The sequence below is a fragment of the Neocloeon triangulifer genome, unplaced genomic scaffold (genome assembly GCF_031216515.1).
Source record: "Neocloeon triangulifer isolate White Clay Creek 2 clone unplaced genomic scaffold, ASM3121651v1 ptg000020l, whole genome shotgun sequence".
In the NCBI taxonomy this organism is placed as follows: domain Eukaryota; kingdom Metazoa; phylum Arthropoda; class Insecta; order Ephemeroptera; family Baetidae; genus Neocloeon; species Neocloeon triangulifer.
Genome location: NW_026775561.1, coordinates 1,636,361 through 1,654,201, shown reverse-complemented (window position 1 = coordinate 1,654,201; position 17,841 = coordinate 1,636,361). Strand labels below are relative to the sequence as shown.

At 38.7% G+C, this 17,841-nt stretch overlaps 1 protein-coding gene across 1 annotated transcript in view; it reads left to right on the top strand.

Annotated features, from left to right (window-relative positions):
• The window catches only part of LOC132204048 (RNA-binding protein Musashi homolog 1), a 63,758-nt gene that overhangs the window by 10,241 nt on the left and 35,676 nt on the right, over positions 1-17,841 (top strand). Inside the window, exon 2 of the mRNA XM_059632280.1 lies at positions 3,862-3,924. Coding sequence (XP_059488263.1) covers positions 3,874-3,924 — 51 coding nt within the window. The 5' untranslated portion in view covers positions 3,862-3,873. The remainder of the gene's footprint in view (positions 1-3,861; positions 3,925-17,841) is intronic.

Below are 17,841 nucleotides of genomic sequence, written 5' to 3'. Positions count from 1 at the left end.
TTATCAATATTGAAAAGATATAACTTAAAAAAAATATTCAAGATTTAATTAAATTAGCCAGTAATAATAATTTTCAAATTATTTTATTACATATCTTATTAATTCCGCTATTCTTTTATTAAATTATTTGCTGTTTTTATTTTTCAAAAAACCTTATTTTAACAAAGTTGGATGGTTTCTAACAGGAAACAAAATCTTTAGTTCAAAACCCTATCTATGAAGTTATGAAACTTGTGGTTATTTTATGTCATGAATCTCATGAAATGTGTTCTCCTGAAGGGCTTTATGTACGCTGATTTTGACAATCTTTGGTATGCAACAAGACCACACCGTTCCAACAGACTCTGAGCGTGTAATAACTTTTGTCTTCAATCCCCTGGAGCGCCATAGAGAGCAAAGTTGTTAAGTAGACAACCTGCTGAAAGTCATTGCTTTGCCGCGCTGCATAATATTAATGCAACGCTGTGTGATACCGGTTGGGAGCTTCTCCATCAGCACCTTTTGCGTATGTAGTGGAACGGAACATGAATATTGAACCATTCGCCCCTCTAAACACAAATGTGAATTGTTCACTATATAATTTATTTCGCATAAAATCTTTTTGGGTTGAATTAAAATTTTCTTCATAATTTCGAGTTTTTTTATTAGCACCAGCGCATTTTAATTTTATACGTACCGTGTGCACTTGGCATAAAAAATTCATCAACCGTGGAGTCTCGGCTTTGCATTATGCATGGAAATGGGCCCAAGCGCGAAAGTGGGGTGCTGCGCTAATTAATTTTTTAAGCGGGCTTCAATTTGGTGGGCAAAATTTGTGCCTGTTTAGCGTTTTGTTATTAATTACCCAAACACGCAGCAGCAACTCTGAAAGAGAGTGAGCGCGTGTGCCGCGCGGAAACACAATGGCAGTGACGTCAGAGGCGACGGTGCCCAGTAGCAGCGGCTTCTTTCGGGCCCCATGTGCGCCAATCTTTTTATTCCTCCCACCAGCTTGGAGACTAAATTAATTATCTCGGTGCGATAAATCTCGAAAAACTCGCTCCAATATTGATCGGCATTAAAAGTTTGTAAACAAGACAGGATAATCCCCATTTGTTGCTTCACTTTGCCGCAAATTAAACTTTTAATGCCCCTCTTTGCGAATGTAAAGAGGCCGCATTACCAGCCCTTGCTGTCTAGAGAGACAAATATCTCCTTGCTTATGTGAAAAACTGCAGCGGAAAATTAAAAGAAAAGTTTAATCCGCCTCACGTCAAGAACACGCAGATAAACTGGAATACACCAACAAGTAATTCCTCTTTTAAATTTCTATGAATAAATGTACTAAACTTCCTCAAACGAAGATAATTTGATTAAAGTTTCTCAGTCGTTTCCTATACATCATTTATTAATTCTAAAGCGTAAAATTTAAACAATTCCAGATAAAATTGCTTTTGGGAAAGGAGCTGCATGTTTTTGCTTCTCCCCTTATGGAAATCGAGAGTTCTGTAAATTTAAAAGTGTATTCCAACCGAGAGGTGACGTGCGCACCAACATGTCAAGTCCCAACAATAAAATGAGCCACCCGACTGCTAAACTTTTTTACTCCTTCCGAAGTTTTTCCATAAAACAACAGCCATAACGCGGTTTGGAAAGCCTCAATTATCATCCCGAAATGCAAACTCACTTTTCTCCTGCGCTCATTTTCCCTTTTTCCACACATGGGACTCGGTGCTGGAAAACTTTTTGGGGCCTGAAAAACGATAGACTTGCGTAACGTTTTCCGTGAAAAAGGCCATATTATGACACCATTAGCATTTGAGATCCATTTCAGGGGCTGTTTGAGGAGCCATTGCCGCAGCCTGATACAAGAGTTCATTTTGCGTAATAACATTAGAAATTCAATGGTTATTTTTAGGAATCCCGCCGACCTACCGTTCGTCCCAGATAATATAGCAAACGTTTTGCTACCATTTATACGTTAAGGGTTTTTAATTTTCGCTCATTCTAAATAAGACAATTCTGACGCTAAAAAATTACCAGGAATTTTTTGCTATTAGGATATTTTTCTTAAACTTTGATTTTATTTTACATTTTTAGTTTCAATAAACCCCTATATAAAAACTGTACTTGAAAAAACAATAAAAATCCTGCACTCATCATATCCATCTTGAAGTACTGACGACCTGCTGGTATTCTCATTTTGCATGGTGGTGGTGCAATTGAGTCGGAGGATGATCTGGAGATAGACGCCGTGCATGAGCAGCCTCTCACTCAGAAAGGAAACACCATCTCGAAGCGGGCGCTATGGGCGCCGCGCAACGAGCAAAAAAGCGATCGTGTGGCGACGTTGTCGATGCTTAAATATTTGTCACGATGCTCAATTTATGGCGTGGCTTTTTAATTTAATCAATATGCTCGAGGGTGCTCTCAAAAGTGTATGTGTGATGTGCAATTTATGTAATACATCACCTCTCGCTCTACCCGTGAGCCTTTTTGCGATGTTTTCTCTGCGGGCCACTCATTCAATTACAGCCTTCGCTCGTCGACCATGTGAAGCAAGCCAACGTCAAAACTCGTCAAACGCAAAACCAACATGAGCTGCGCGGTGAAAAAACATTGCCCACGATGAACCATCGCCGCCATTAATGACCTGATTCCGTCCGAAAGAGAACACCAAAAACTTGAATTCGGCGATAATTTTTACGGGCTAATTTTTTTGCTCATTAAATCTGCTAGAAACTGTTTTTGAATGAATTCGATTTCTTGCTTTGTTTTTTTTTTTTTGCGAATGCATTCCTGTCTGCTTGAAAAGACCAGACTGCGCTGTGCATTTAAAAAAAGTCGCAAAACAATTTGCCGTCAGACATTTTTTCGTTGCTAACTCTTGCAATCGTGCATATTGACAAGAAGTGGAATGGAAAAATGGACCGCATTGTTCTCTGTCGTTCGCAAATGGTTTGGCGTTTGAGACGCTTTTCTCTTTCACTGAGCATTCCGCGAAACAAACATGCACGTTGTCTTTTATTTCAACAAGAGTTGGCCATTAGCGTGATTGACTGCACGGCCATGCAGAAAGTGCCGAGAGCCTCGAGTGCCCCCGCGTCTGTCCGCCCGCGAATAAGAGCGCATGTAGATCGTGTTGTGTGCCATTAGGGTGCGCGTGGTTCAAGATGCAATCTGCCGCGAGCACCTTCGATAAATGGACCTGAGGCCGTTGCTCGCTTCCGGTTTGCGCCCTTTGACAAGGAAAATGCTTTTTGAGTCGCACTTCCCGCTAAAATTTGTCCTGAAAAAGATTTTTAAATGTTAATGCCTTTGCCATTTTTTGCATCGACTGAGAAGAATAAATAATAATAATAATAATAATAATAATAATTTCTTGTTAAAGTGAAAGAATGCAAGTTGAAATTACTCAATTAAAAATCCTAAAAAGATATGAAAATTCAAAATTTGTTTTCAAAGTGAAACTGAAATGAATTTTAATTGAAAGCTAAGAAATACAGAAATTTAAATATTTAAATTTAAAAAAAAATATACACTTAAATCAAATTATTCCTTTTAAAACATGACAAAATCTTTTTAAGCTAAAAAGCGTCATAGCTTTACCACTTTCAAATTTTTTCAAGTAAGAAAACGTGTAAACTATATAAATTGATGTAATTTCCATAGGCGTTTGTGATTTACACACGCATCCCGTGTAGAGGAACAATTTAATTAATAGCCGCCTCACAAATAAAAGCTGTAAAATGACACGCCGAAATATAAATTCCTTTGTGCCTGGCGTGGGAAATATTGCCACTCATAAATTCACGCGAGTGAACTATTGTGAAATGGAACGCGAGCGGGTAGAGTTTAATACTTGCTGGTGATTGCTTTCAGGTGCTTGATATTATGAAGATGAAGGCGAAGCAGGTGAAGTCGTGGCACAACCCCCGCCTCAGGGTGAGTTATTAATCATTCGCACTCGTACAATTATCACTGCGCTCTCCACCCACACGCCACCCTCCCGCATGAATTAAGCAAAGTGACGATTCGCCCGCTCACTTTATCTGCGAGTTTATTTGCACGGAGCCCTCTTTAACGTCGTCCTGCTATAAGTCAGCGCATTCCTCGCATGTAATTGACGAGCGCGTTCACTCGTTGGGGGTGAAAACCGCCCCCGGAACGACGTACCCGACACGCTCGTTTCTTCCGCACTCGTCTATACGTCTCGTCTCCGCCGCCGATATTATGTTTTCCAGTTCCACAGAGTCAAGCGAGTGAGTAAGTGACTTCGTTTAATGACAAAACTTTTGTTGTTGATCAAACTGGATTTGCGCGCGGTTTATTTCCGCCGGAATTCGTTAAGGGAATTGCGAATCTTTTATAACTTCCCATGCCATGTTTACCAAAACAGAGAGGAGCTGCCTCGTGCAAACTTCGGACGCTCCTTTTTTAACTTTCGGATATAGCATGAAACAATGAAAAGACTTTTATATTACTTTCACCAGATAAATCGGTTTCTTACCAAGAAGGACAAAATTTTACAATGGCAAATTTAAAAATATTTTCTATTTAAAAAACAGAAGATTGTCTTTATTACGGATAATTGAAGACTTAACTTATCCTTAATATTATTAAGACTTTAATTATTCCTGACTAATTTAAGTAACCTTTTATTCTTATTGTTAGTGCAAAACAATGCGTAATTTTTTTTTAATCTTTTACATCTTTAAGAGTTTTCTTTTCAACTGTATTTATTGGAGAATCTGAATTTGAAACGGGATGGGTTTTTTTACAGACACACGTGAAAAAGTTGATTTGCCCAATTCTACTAAATCTTATTAGAGTTTTAGAAGTAAAACAACAATAAAACCAAATCTAATTAAATTCTGAGCATCCATGCGCATAGAGAGAATTATGATTAATTTCCTCGATTCCAATGACCGCTGAAGTGCAAAGTGGCGATGATTGGTGCAGATTAAGGGGCACTCGTGCGGTTAGTTGTTGGTTCGTCACGGCCGACCCGCGCGCGCTCTCTCGCTCTCTCCGTTTTGCCCTGTTTAATGTGTCGTGAGCCGATGGAAAGAGCATCATCCATAAGTATCGTTGTGGCGTGGCTGACAGACACACTCGAATGTGCTTTTCAGGCACATTACTCATGCCCAGCGAGTCTGCAACTGACACTCGGAGCCATAACATATATTTGTGCATCGGCCTTTTATTATTCCCTCTGTTTTGTTTTATTATTTCCACTCACTGCACGCAAATTGGATCAGAGAAAAGAGCGAAACGGTGATGACACTTACGCCAGGCGATGTAGGATTGTGATTTTTGCGGCTCGTTTTCAAGGACAAAAAAGAAAATATAAAAAATGGAATGGTTTCACCAAAATTAAATATAGAATAATTCCTGCAAAAAAATGAAATGAAATGAAAATGGAATCAAAGGGTAAATCTGATTATACGCCAGGCGTAGATTTGAAGGGCGAGATTAATGGTAATTTTCGCTCCTTGGCAACTGGTTGAAAGAGACATGCGAGAGGACCGCACTTTTTCAGGAAAAGCAGGCGCGGACCCTCTTTTACGTCAAGTTGTAATAGTTGAGTCGTCCCTTCTTGTGGCATGAACGAGAACCCTTTGGACCGCGCGCACCGATAAAAATCGGGCTCGTCATTTTTAGTGCCAGGCAGGGTGTATCTGGTTATCGTCCACCTGTCCGACAGCTGCCAGGAACACTTTATCGGCGCCCAGTCGTATTTCTGCACGCGCGCGCGCGCGGCCTTTCATTTCTGTGCCTTGTATCGGCACCCCGCCCGCGCTCTCTGATAACAGCACGCAAATGAAAATATTTTCATAATCGATCCCAGGCGCGCGGGATCGCCAAGGATACTCGTCCGACACAATTTCAAAACTTGCTGGCGTGTGCAGCGCGTATATTCTCGATAGAGCTGAAAAGGGCAAATTCGGCCTATCGTCGAATCAGCTGCCGTGGATTATTGCTTCAATATCAAGGACGCAAAACCAGATGAAAACACAATTTTCACAGCTTGGAATAAAAAAGAAGACAAATAACGGTCTTAATTTATTTTAACACAAGAGGTTTATTTTTGTCATTCTTTTTCAACGAGAAAGGTTTTTGTGTTTTTTAATATCTCAAGGAAATTTGACAGAAATTTCTCGGAAATTTTGTGATAAAATTAACGAGTCACTTTTTAACTGATGATTTTTATTTGGACCAAGCCGTTTGTTCCTTTTTTAATGTTTTACGAGCACCTGGGCTGGTGTATAATTCCGAGGATATGCGTTGCAAGACAGTGGGGATTTTTAAGCCCTAGTTTATATAATATGCAGATTGTCTGGTATTAATTTCAGCAACTTTTTTTCTAATTTGCATTTTATGTCTTCTGCATAAAAATGTAATTATTGATTATTCAATTAAGAGAGGCTCAATTTTATGCAGGCCTTGTTTCACGTGACATAAATGATAACAAACGTTTGCAATATTAAGGTTAGCTCACAGCTTATGATGTATTATTTTAGGCGTGAACAGATGAAAAGTTGAGCTCGTTAGTGCCGCTCACGGTATAAAGAAGGCAATAATGTTTAAAATAAGATTCCTTTTGCATGTCGGTTGGTTGGGAAAAATCTGCAGCACCGCTTCTCGCGAAAAGTAATTAATGAGAGGCCGCAATCAGTGGCTCTGCAAGTCAGCGGTTATTAAATTTAGATAGATAGAGTATTTATTGAACACAACTAGGTGTACAACGGGTGTCTAAAGCTAATTTGTCTTCCTAAAATTAATTTTACAATTAAGCTTGTTTCGATAATTATTACAAAGTACAAAATTAGTTAATTTTGATTTTTGCAGCCTCTCTTAGGCTTAGTTTTCGTTCATTACATTCAAGAATATGATATTGTGAACATTTCTTACCGCAGTGCTTGCATTCACAATCTATTGTCGCTTGAGAATGAAAATTTTTATTCTTACAAAATAAATAGTGGTACCCGTGACAGGCAAATCTCGTAAACACTTGGCGATCACTGAACATTGCACATTGCCAATTTTTATTCTTCATAGTTTCTGTCTCGTAGAACTCATCACATATCTCAAGTTTGTTTAAATATTTAGACACACAAAATTTCTGGAATGCTTCAGTTTCAGTTAGAGAATATTTTACCTGTAAGTCCGATACAAAGAGATCAGTGTCAACTAATTCATACACAAATCTAGATCTAATATACTTGGATAGTCCTAAAACTCTTTTTAAATATCTTGTTTTGACTTTTTCAAGATTTTCAAAATCAGTCTTTGTTAGGAAAGGCCATATTTCTTCAATGCCGTAGGACGCAATTGGGGAAATTTTTAGATCAAATAGCTTGTGTGCTGTTTCAATGGATAATTGTTTTAGTTCTCGTATATTATAAGTGGCCAGCAATGCAGCTCTTGTTCTTTTTTCAATGTGCTTTCCAAAAGAGATTCCTGATGGTTGAAAAGTAACTCCTAAATATGTAAACTCAGCAACTCTCTCTATTTCAATTCCACCTAAATCTAGGCGGTCACTTAATGCATATTTTCCTAGACCCTTATTTCTAAATTTCAAGAATTTGCACTTTTCCAAGTTAAGTTTCAAACTGCGTTTTAACAAAAATTCTTTCATTCTGGCTAAAGCAATTTTCAAGTCACTTAATTTTTCTGAGGTTAAAACAATATCATCTGCATAATAAATGGCTTTCACGTTTGGCAAATCTCGTAGAATATTATTTATATCAGCTAAAGAGTAATTGAACAGAAATGGGGACGTGCATCCCCCCTGTCTTACCCCATTTGATTGTGTAATAAGTTTTGATACTGTTACTCCATCTACTATTCTCAAGAAATTTAAGTCTAAGTTGTGAGCTAAATAATTTAACTCCGTGAACGTTAGCTTCTTGCTTTCTATTAACTTCTTAAAAATAAACGCCCTATCTATTGAGTCAAAAGCTTTACTTACATCCAAAAATAAGGCATATAAGGGTGATTTCTTCTTATAAACTGTCTCTTGAATGTTATTAACTAAGGACTTAATTGCCTGTAAAGTAGATTTTCCTTTCACAAAACCATATTGATTGCCTGGAATCTCGTGAATCAAAGATGAGTAGATACGTGCATGCAGTACACGATCTAACAGATTGTAAAAAGCCGAACTAATACATATTCCTCTATATGAATTTGTATTTTCCGCGTCCCCTTTTCCCTTATACAAGAGTTTTAGATTTGACTGCCTCCATTCCTCTGGACATGTTCCTAGCTCCAAGCATTTGGTGAAAAATTGCGTTATTTCGGGGAGTAAGGATTCAACAAGTAGTTTAATATTTTCATTCTTCACTTTGTCAGGTCCAGGGGATTTCCCGTTTTTCATTTTCTTTAATGCTAACAAAACTTCTTCTTCCATAATAGGTGAAAAATTTATATCATTTCTGTAATCTACTATCATCTCTTTCAGATTTAAAGATTCATTTTCACTCAATTTTTTCTCGTTGAAAATTTTTTCAAAATTGCACTCCCATTCATCCATCATTATATTGTTTGTATTGTAAAAACTTTTGCTCAACTTGAGAATTTTATAGCACTTATTCTGCTCCGCCTCTTTTAAAATGTCCAACTCCTTCATTTGCACAAAAGCGTTCTTCTTCATTTCACACACATTTTTGTAATTTCTTTTTATTGCGGTATAGTGCGGTAATAGAATCTTGATTATACTAGTTACATTTAAACTTTCAGCCACTTCCAAGCACTCTCTCCATTCGTTCAATTTCTGTTTTAATTCGTAGCATTCAGAATCAAACCACGGTTGACTAATCCGTTCAGTTTGCCTACGAGGAATGTCGGCCTCTTTCATAATATTTATCATATTTTTATAAAACTCTTCAACGTCCCCCTTTTCCAGATTTGTTCTTAGAATATTTTTATATTTAGTCTCAATAAGCTCTTTAAGTATGTTTTCATCTAATTTAAAATTTTTCTTATTCAAAGACATGTCCCCATTTCGGTTCTTTTGTTTTGTGAAATTAAATTCTATTGAAATAAAATTATGTTTTCTTATGGTTGGGCAAATTTTAAAATTTTCGGTGTAAATTTTTGGCCCTTTGAAGATTAAATCAACCACACTATGACCATTACTACAGTCGTAGGTACTTTTATATGGATATTCATTTACTATTGTCAGACTGTTTTCCTCAGCAAAATCAAGCAGCGAGTCAATTTTTCTGTTTTTAGTATCCAGTCGGCAATTAAAGTCTCCAGCCAAAATGAAATTTTCAAAATTTTCAACATATTTAAGGATTGAGAGAAGTTCATTAGTCACTGTTGTAGAACGTATCTTCGGATTTAAATAGCATGTTACTACTGTAATGTCATCAAAATTTAGAATTATGAAGTTTTCCAAATATTTCACATTTAGTAAATTTCCTAACCTAGAATTAAAATACACGGAAATTCCCCTCATCGGTCGCCCTGCCTCCTTTTGTGAAGCTAAAACTTGCCTTGAATAAAAACCAGGAATGTGAAGTGGTTTCTTTAAAAATGTTTCCGTGAAAAGAAGAATATCATAATTTTGCAGTTCTGTTGCAATCGGAGATTCATATGCTTTCGTAAGCCCTTCACAATTCCAAAGCCCTAATTTTAAGTTACTCACGTCGCTGTTTCGACAAGGGAAATCTATAAAGAAAGTTTCTCACGAGCACCACAGTTGCGCTTGCTTCTCTCCCTGGGTGCAACAGTCTGCGAATTAGGGGCATCATTTAGCTGCTCTCCGTCATCCGGCTTCCCTCCAGTCTCTTCTTCTTCCTCTCCGGCCTCCTTTGGGTTGAACAAATTCCCACAGTTTCCCCAGCGTTTGGAGACATACTTGTTGTACAGATGAACAGTGACAGGGACATCTCGAAGTTCTTCGTACAGAGTGTCCAAGACCCAGAGGCGATGCAGCCTGTCCATGCCACTGCACATGTAGGTCATTGCAATCTCATCAATCTCTTCCTCTCGAATGACTTGGGCCAGCTTAGCAAATGCAGTCTTCACTCCCTTTAGGAAAGGCTCAGGTGCTTTGTGCAACTTGTGGGGGGACCTCATTTTAGTTACCACGTGAAACACAGTACCGTACTTTTCAGTCTTCTCTCTGATGATTCCGCCTATTTCAGTCTTTCCCGGCTCCGCTTTCGGTTTGCCCACCGCCGCCGTAACCTCTTGTGCAGCCCCCATGCTGGTCCAGAGATCAGAGGCTATGGCGTGTGCCTTTATCTCTTGCTTGGCATCCAGTAGACTGACCCCTTGATGTTCAACAAACTTGACCTTGGCTCCCTCCACTGCGAGCGACTCATCATTCTTCAGGGCCTCATCGAGTTGGGCAGAGCGATCGATGTATTGGTTCACGCAGGGTGTGTCATCAGCCTTTGTCAGAGGAGCAATTGGTGGATAATAACCTCTCTGATACCTGCCGTGAAATTGCCTCCGTCTGTTATCTGTACCGCTCGACTCATTTTCTGCATTCTTCTCGTAGAAAAGGACCTTCCGCTCAAGCTCCCTCAGCTTAGCCTCGTGCTTCTCATCTCTCTCCTTCCAGGACAAACGTTCCTTTTCGAATTCCTCCTGCATCAAAGATACTGTTTTACTGAACATTTCGCCAAGTTGGTCATTCTGAATTTTGAGCTGATTTGAGAATTGCAGCGTGACATGCTGGAAAACACGCTGAATGATTTCCTCCAACGTTACTACAGCTCCCGGAGGAGCCGGACCTCCTGCATAAGTCTGTCCAAAACCTCCTGAGTTGAGAACTGGTCCATTGTTTCCATTTTGCAGAGGGTTTGGCGCCATCTCCTGTCCGGGGGTGGGTGGAGTTCCTTCGGGCCATGCTGGATGATGGAATTTTGCTCTATTTTCTGTATGTCCGTAAGAAGGGCCACAATTTATGGGTGGCTGGGCAGCGTACCCTTGTGGTGACCTCCACGGCACATGTGCAGATGCCATGGCCTTCAACTCAGGGAAAAAAGGCGAAATTAGACACACAACCCTCCTAAACCAGTGTTTTCCTTACCGAAGCAGTGCTGCCAACCACCGAAGCAGTGCTGCCAACCAATGGTTATTAAATTTGCGCCTGTTTTTGTCCGGCGTATGCAACCCGCCGGTCCACAGTGTTGCGCGGGTCTGCCTGCTTGACTAATAAATTACGCCTCCAACTTTCCGCAGAGCAAATTATCCAATTTCAAAGCCGCAAAAATGCGGATGGCACGAGGCGAACCAGCTTGCTTTTTGTACGATTTTCGCTTCTGTTCTCTTAGCCGGAATGGCTTTAATGACTTAATTACTATTTGGTATGTGTTAATTACAACTGTTTTCAGTTAATGCAGAGACGCTTAATTGAGTTTAATGAATAATAGTTATTGCCAAGCAATCATTATTTTTTTTTATTAATTTCACTTATCGCTAGATATTTTTTAGCCTCCACAGAGATTTTTTGACTGGAAATCCCAGTTTAAAAAAATCCCAGTGTGTTGGCTGGAGTGTGCGTGTAGCATGTTAAAATTCAAGCATGATTCCGCTCGGGTGGTGATTGGCGTGCGGGTGGTTGTGACACATAAGCCCTGACTGATAGCTGAATGGATGACTCTCATTGCATATAATGATGCATCGCAAAAAGTCGAACGCGCGCAATTTGTCAGCGTGCGCCTGAAGCACATTTTGCTGAACGTTCTTTTTCAGCTGGGACCTTTTTCAGTGACTCCATACAATTCAGTGGAAATTACTTTTTTCTGACAATGAGAACCAGAGAATTTTCTGATTGCTCACTGGAACCGACCATCAAGTTTTCTCCATTAACTCGCTTTGATTTTATCCTTTTAGGATGTTTTTATTTGATTTCGGCTTAAATCATTTAAAATGAAAAAAAATCCAAAGAAAATGGCGATTAATATAGTAATGTGAAACATTATAAAATTTTATTGATTTTTCCAGAGCGATTATGCTTGAAATTTATTTAAAAGAAATTTTCCACTTTTATTTTGAGGATTTGAAAGATTAAATACTGCTGTGTTGCAATTTAAATTATTTTGTTTGCATGCATTGCGCATAATAATTATTATGTTTGATAATAATTAATAGTAATGAAAATCATCACGCACGCTTATGAATCAATACTTCGTTCATGATTGTGCATGGACTCAAATTTGGAGCGTGACACTTTCCGCCATATTCACGGGCAAAACGAGATTTGCAGGTAGTAGTTTACTCTAGTTCCCAAAATAATGTGCGCCCGTAATATCTGCGCTGTTTTGTACGTACAATCTGTTGTTGAGAGATAATGGTTCAGAGTGCGGACACGCGCACATAAACCCAAACTAGCATATAAAACAGCTGGGTTGGGCTGCATTCGTGTCCACAGAGTGTTGTGGGTATAATTTGATTATGTCTCGAGTATCGACTGACGAAGAAGCAAGAGAGAGAGGGAGAGGAGGAGGATAATGTGGTGGTCGCCACTAAAGTGTCTCCCGCATGCGAACGACTCTGTAATTTGATATGCGTGCTTCCAATTATGCAAATCTGGCACCGCCGTCACCACCAAAAGACGGATTCGCTGCATCGTCTTTGCATTTTAATTTTACTCAAAATGCATGCGTCACTCCTTTTGCTTTAAAATAATTATTACATATGTGATGCAAATAATTCTTTTTGTCTCTTTAATCCCCCCCCCCCCCACCAAATAAAAAATGTTAATAAAGTAACAAAAATGAAGTTAATTACTGGATACGTGGCTATCATGATAAAAAGTTTCTTATTTGTAATTTGTGAGTGTCAAATGAAAATTGATTAAGTAATTAATTCCCTTTATCCGTCACAAATTAGCTTGGTCCTATTAATTTTGGTTGATGGTGATTAAATAGGAAATGGATTCAGGCGAAGCTTGTTCCACTGCAATACAACTGCGACTCTCAGTTAACTTGAACGAGGCGCAATTTCTTATCGAAAAATCGAATGTTATGGGACTGTGAATGCGTGCTTACGTTTTGGGAGGAGCACTAAATTCCCGGGACGCATAACTCATAATGCCAAACGCACACGAGCACATTTATATTTCTGTCGGTTGCGCTTAGTCTCCCTCTTGCATGCGAGGATTGAAAATATGTTCTGGCCGTGAGAATCCCCAGCCAAGTTAGATCCAGGGTCGAGATCCGTCTCTTCGTTGGCTTACCTTTGCAAAGTGCATTGCTGCAATAAAATGCATTATTAAATATACTGGACGACGTAATTCTAGCCAACAACTCATAGCAGTCACTTTAAATACGCACAGAATTATACCCTCATGTTTACAAAGTTCCTTCCATGGTTGTAGTTCGCGGAAAGGAGATTCTTGGGCCGATACATCGCAACAATTAATTTACTGTAAACAAGCAAAACAATGAATCTTAAATTTTAATCGTAAATAATTCATTAATAACGTTTAATTTTATTTATTTTAAAAGTCAATTATTAAATTTGCAAAGAACCCCTGATTGAAATCGATAATGTTTATTTTTATTATATAAAGTGCTAATAATAGCGAAATTTGGCCGGCTCGGTGGTAATTTTGTTGGTGTTATAGCACGAGTCTCGCGTGTTGATTTTTGTGGATGCGCTACAGGGCTGGAGCTCTTTCCTTCCCCCAGAAGACCCACAGAGACACAAGTGCGACACTGTGCATAGTATATAAATCCGTATTCACATACATACATAACCGGAATTTGTAGAAAAAGGGTGCATCTCATGTTGAGTTGGAAAGCGCATCGGTGCGGCCGTGCGTTTCAATAAGTGATGCCTTTTTATGGTTTGTTGGTGTCATATTTTGTCTCATTTGGCCCAGGGGTAAGCCAACCAAATCCAGGTGCTCTCAAATCCGGCCCTTTTTATGGCTGCCTGCAAATCCGGTGAGGCGGCTCATCACTAAATCACTATCTTCTCAATATCACATGATCTACTTCCGCCAAACAACATCAGCATGCCGGAAAAAGGAAGGCGAAATGCGCCCCGAACGAAATGACATGTCGCACACCTATTTGCGGAAACCCACAGCTAAAGCTCATTTTTTGCTCCCCAAAATCAGGCTTCATTTGTCGGTGAAATATTGATTGTAAAATTACGCTTGCACAAGTTTTATATTATGTCATAAAAATTGAAGTTTTCCACTTTAAAAACACTACACGAGTACACGAGGTGAACAATGTGCTTAACCAGTGGCGATGAAGAGATAATAAGCAGGGTGAGGGTGAATTAAAGTACATAGATTACTGATTAATTTCAAAATGTGATGCAGATGTGAACTGTGGCCACCGTCATTACATTAGAGGGGAGAAAAACGTTACCAAAATCAACCAAAATTTAACAAACTTGCATTTTATAAATATATAGAACTTAAGAATTAATAAATGAAAGAAATATAAAAACAAGCTCATTATAATTTTTGAAATATGTTAGTCTCAAATTAAATTTAGTGGCCTGCAAATTTTTGCATTCTAATTATATGCAAATAGCCTTTAGTGAGAAATATAAAATTTTGATGAGTCTGGTTTGCGTGAATAAAAGCAGACAAACACTAAACCATTGAAATTCAATTGAAATGGATCCATTTTCAACGTGTTTGAATGTCAGTTGTTAAAATTTCCTCTAACAGCGAAAATTTGGCCGGCAATTCAAATCAAATTGCCTTTTGCGATCAATGTTTTTATCCACAACTTGCCGCGTCACCCTCGCTTTGCGTTTGTAATCGCGCTCACGGATCTCACCGCGTTTTTGGAGTTGTGTGATCTGGTAATCAGACAAATAATAAATATTAATTTGGTCACATTTGTAATTAATTCGCTCTCGCTCACTCGTCCGCTTGCCCACTCATCGAGTTTAATCGCACCACATTTGAATATCACGTTACGTTTAACCACAAAAACATTTTGGCACGCTCCACCATAAACACATGGTTGACAAAGTGAGCGAGACGCTTTTTGTGTCCCATGTGTGCATTTGGAAACACGCTTAAATGCTCGCCCCGCATTTTATATACATATGTACGGACGATAAAGCGACTTGTCCAAACCTCCTCTCAGCATCTGATCCATCTAATCTAGCACCATTTTTAAGTCTCTGCTGCCTTCTATATCTAGATTTGTATTTCAGCAGCAAAATTTCACTGCAGACTTATATTTGTATATAAAAAGCGCTGCGAATTCGGCACGCAAGTCCTTTTCTGGTTGAGTGAAAATGAAAAGGGGGGCGCGAATTTTTGTCAAATATATATCTGGACCCCTTTTTCTGCACCATCGGACTATCATCACTGGACTGCAATGCAAATTCATTGTAATTTTTTTTCCCATTCTTTGGCTTCCGCACGGTGCGGCTCGGGCATGCATGCTTTGGAATTTCCATCTCAAAATGAAAAGACCACTGGCTTATTCAAAACATTTGCCCTGTGCGGATGGGATGAAAAGAATGAGGAGGAAAATCTTGCGCTGATATTTTGCGGCCGGCCCGCCGACCAACCCTCGCCGAGACGTCTCCTGCTTTACAAAGTTTGTCGCTCGCGTATTTATTTATTCAATACACTCTTTTATTGTGTATGGTGCTTTGCTACTAATATTATTTGTGTGAGCTGTGCGCAGTATCAACAGAATATACATAACACACTGCCGTGATGGATTTTCGCATGCCCGCTCTCTGCAGGCATGCAAGAATTTATCTTTTTTTAACTTCCAGCGGTCGCTTTCCATGAATCAACTATATATGCCCCCCTAGTTGGTAAATATTGTACTTATTTCTTTGTACATGCGAGGATGAATGGGCGAGTAGCATAATGCGGCATTTTGGCCATTTATCTCTCTCGTGTGCGTTGTATCGTTTCGCATTCTCAGTTTTTGTGTGTGTCGAGTCTCTGTGTCTTGGACTTGTTTTGCAGCAAATAATGTAAATCGGCGCTACATTTTTATTTCTGCAAATATAAGTGAGCCATAAATTTCCGCGACCCTCGTCTTGGCTCTTAATCTAGCAGTGACTTGCTTTTCGCCCTCGTAAGTTCTCTATCCTCTATTAAGATTTGTACATAGCAAATATTTTTTTATAATAAATTTCACATTTTCTTTCTTATTAAAAACAAAAAAAAATGAAAAAATTTATATATTATATGTTTAATGACGAGAGAGATAAAAAAAAAACTCTTGTTATATATTCTTTTGTATCTTTTTGAAACAAAATTATTGGCTTCCGTCTTTGTTGTTAGCTTCTTTGGCTTCTATGCCTTCTATTTTGCCTGTGGATGTTACTCCTCCTTAGGACAAGAAAGCCAATATCGCGAGTACTGTGTGTTGTCATTTGCATTTATGAGACTGCCGAAATGGTCTCTGCTGATGAAAAGCCCCTGATACATTCCATTATTTTGAGCAGACGTCTCGAGCTCGTTTCTTGCATGGCTGAAAAAACTGCTCATTCAGGTAAAAATCCTGCGGCTGTTTGTTTTCTGTCCATGTCTGGGTTCAATGGAATTTTATTACATAATGCAGCCGCCCGTTCATCATTGGCGTTGTTTCAATATTGCAAAAGGGAACAAAAGAATGGGCCTTTGTTAGAATTATAGTCTGCCTAATATATCATGCGAGTCGGGAATACTCTGGTATTATAATTGTAAGCGGTGAAAATGCGTACAGAGAATTTACTGCACCAAAAAAGCCATTCCGAGAGTGACAATCACTTTGCAAATGAACAGGCCCCATGTGTGTCTACACTCCAATTAAACGCAAAACGCGCTGCTTTTAAATATTAAAAATCGCCCGACAGCGCGTTGAATTGCTTGTTAATTTAGAGTAAAAAATGAATGGTCATAATATGGCACTGTGAAACATTACTTTTTGTGTGAAAAAAACATTTTGGAATATTCCAGTGGTGCTGAAACGTTACGACACTACTTTTTGACTGTGCCAAAAGTACATTTAGTTCCATCACTTGCTGTGATGTTATGGATTTCATTTTTCCAACGAACTTTCAAAATTATAATTCTTGTTGGTATAACATTAATTTCAACTTCAACTTTATTAATCTTCAAAATGAATTTGCGCAATCATTAAAAATATTTTATTTGTAAATGTGAAAATAAAAGATTGCATTATATTTTATTTTCAGAATCAGCACATCCATGCCGCGCAAAAATGATTATTGATGCTATAAAACTTGACATGAAAGTTTATAGAACATGCGACCCATCCAAGCTTCATTTGAATTTTAATTAGTAGCTTAATAGTGAATATGCACTTGTTGCAAGTATTTATTCCACACTTGCAACTCTACTCTCTGCAATTGATTGTGAATTGTGAAGCTTTATTTGACGATTGACTGGCATCAGCCTGAATCGCAATAGCTCATTTTCCCTTGATGCTGATCGCTATAATACCCCTTTAATCTTTAGTCTTTAGCTTGCTTAATTGCAGTTCCCGATATGTCAAATAATACGCGGAATGAATCGTTGACCAGTAAAATATATTTTTGCTGACAACACGCAAAGCATTAATTTTAATAATTGAATGTCACTTTGAAATACAAGTTATTTAAAGTCTTGGAGTCAAAACTCAATTTCACTACAAAAATGAATACAACAAGACTGTCTGCCATGCAACCAGCTCGTTTAAATTAGCTGTAAAAAGAAAGCTCCCATAGTCTGCTGTCGGAAATGGAATGCAAGACGCTTTTTAATACCACTGTACAGTCGAAATGGCTGCTGCTTGTGTTTTGTGTGGTTTTTTAGCCAAGCAGATGCAGTCGTCCATTTATTTGTCTCTCTGTCTCCTCTTTGAACCAGCCAGAGAGTAATTAGAAAAAACAAAGAGGCTCAATTCATCT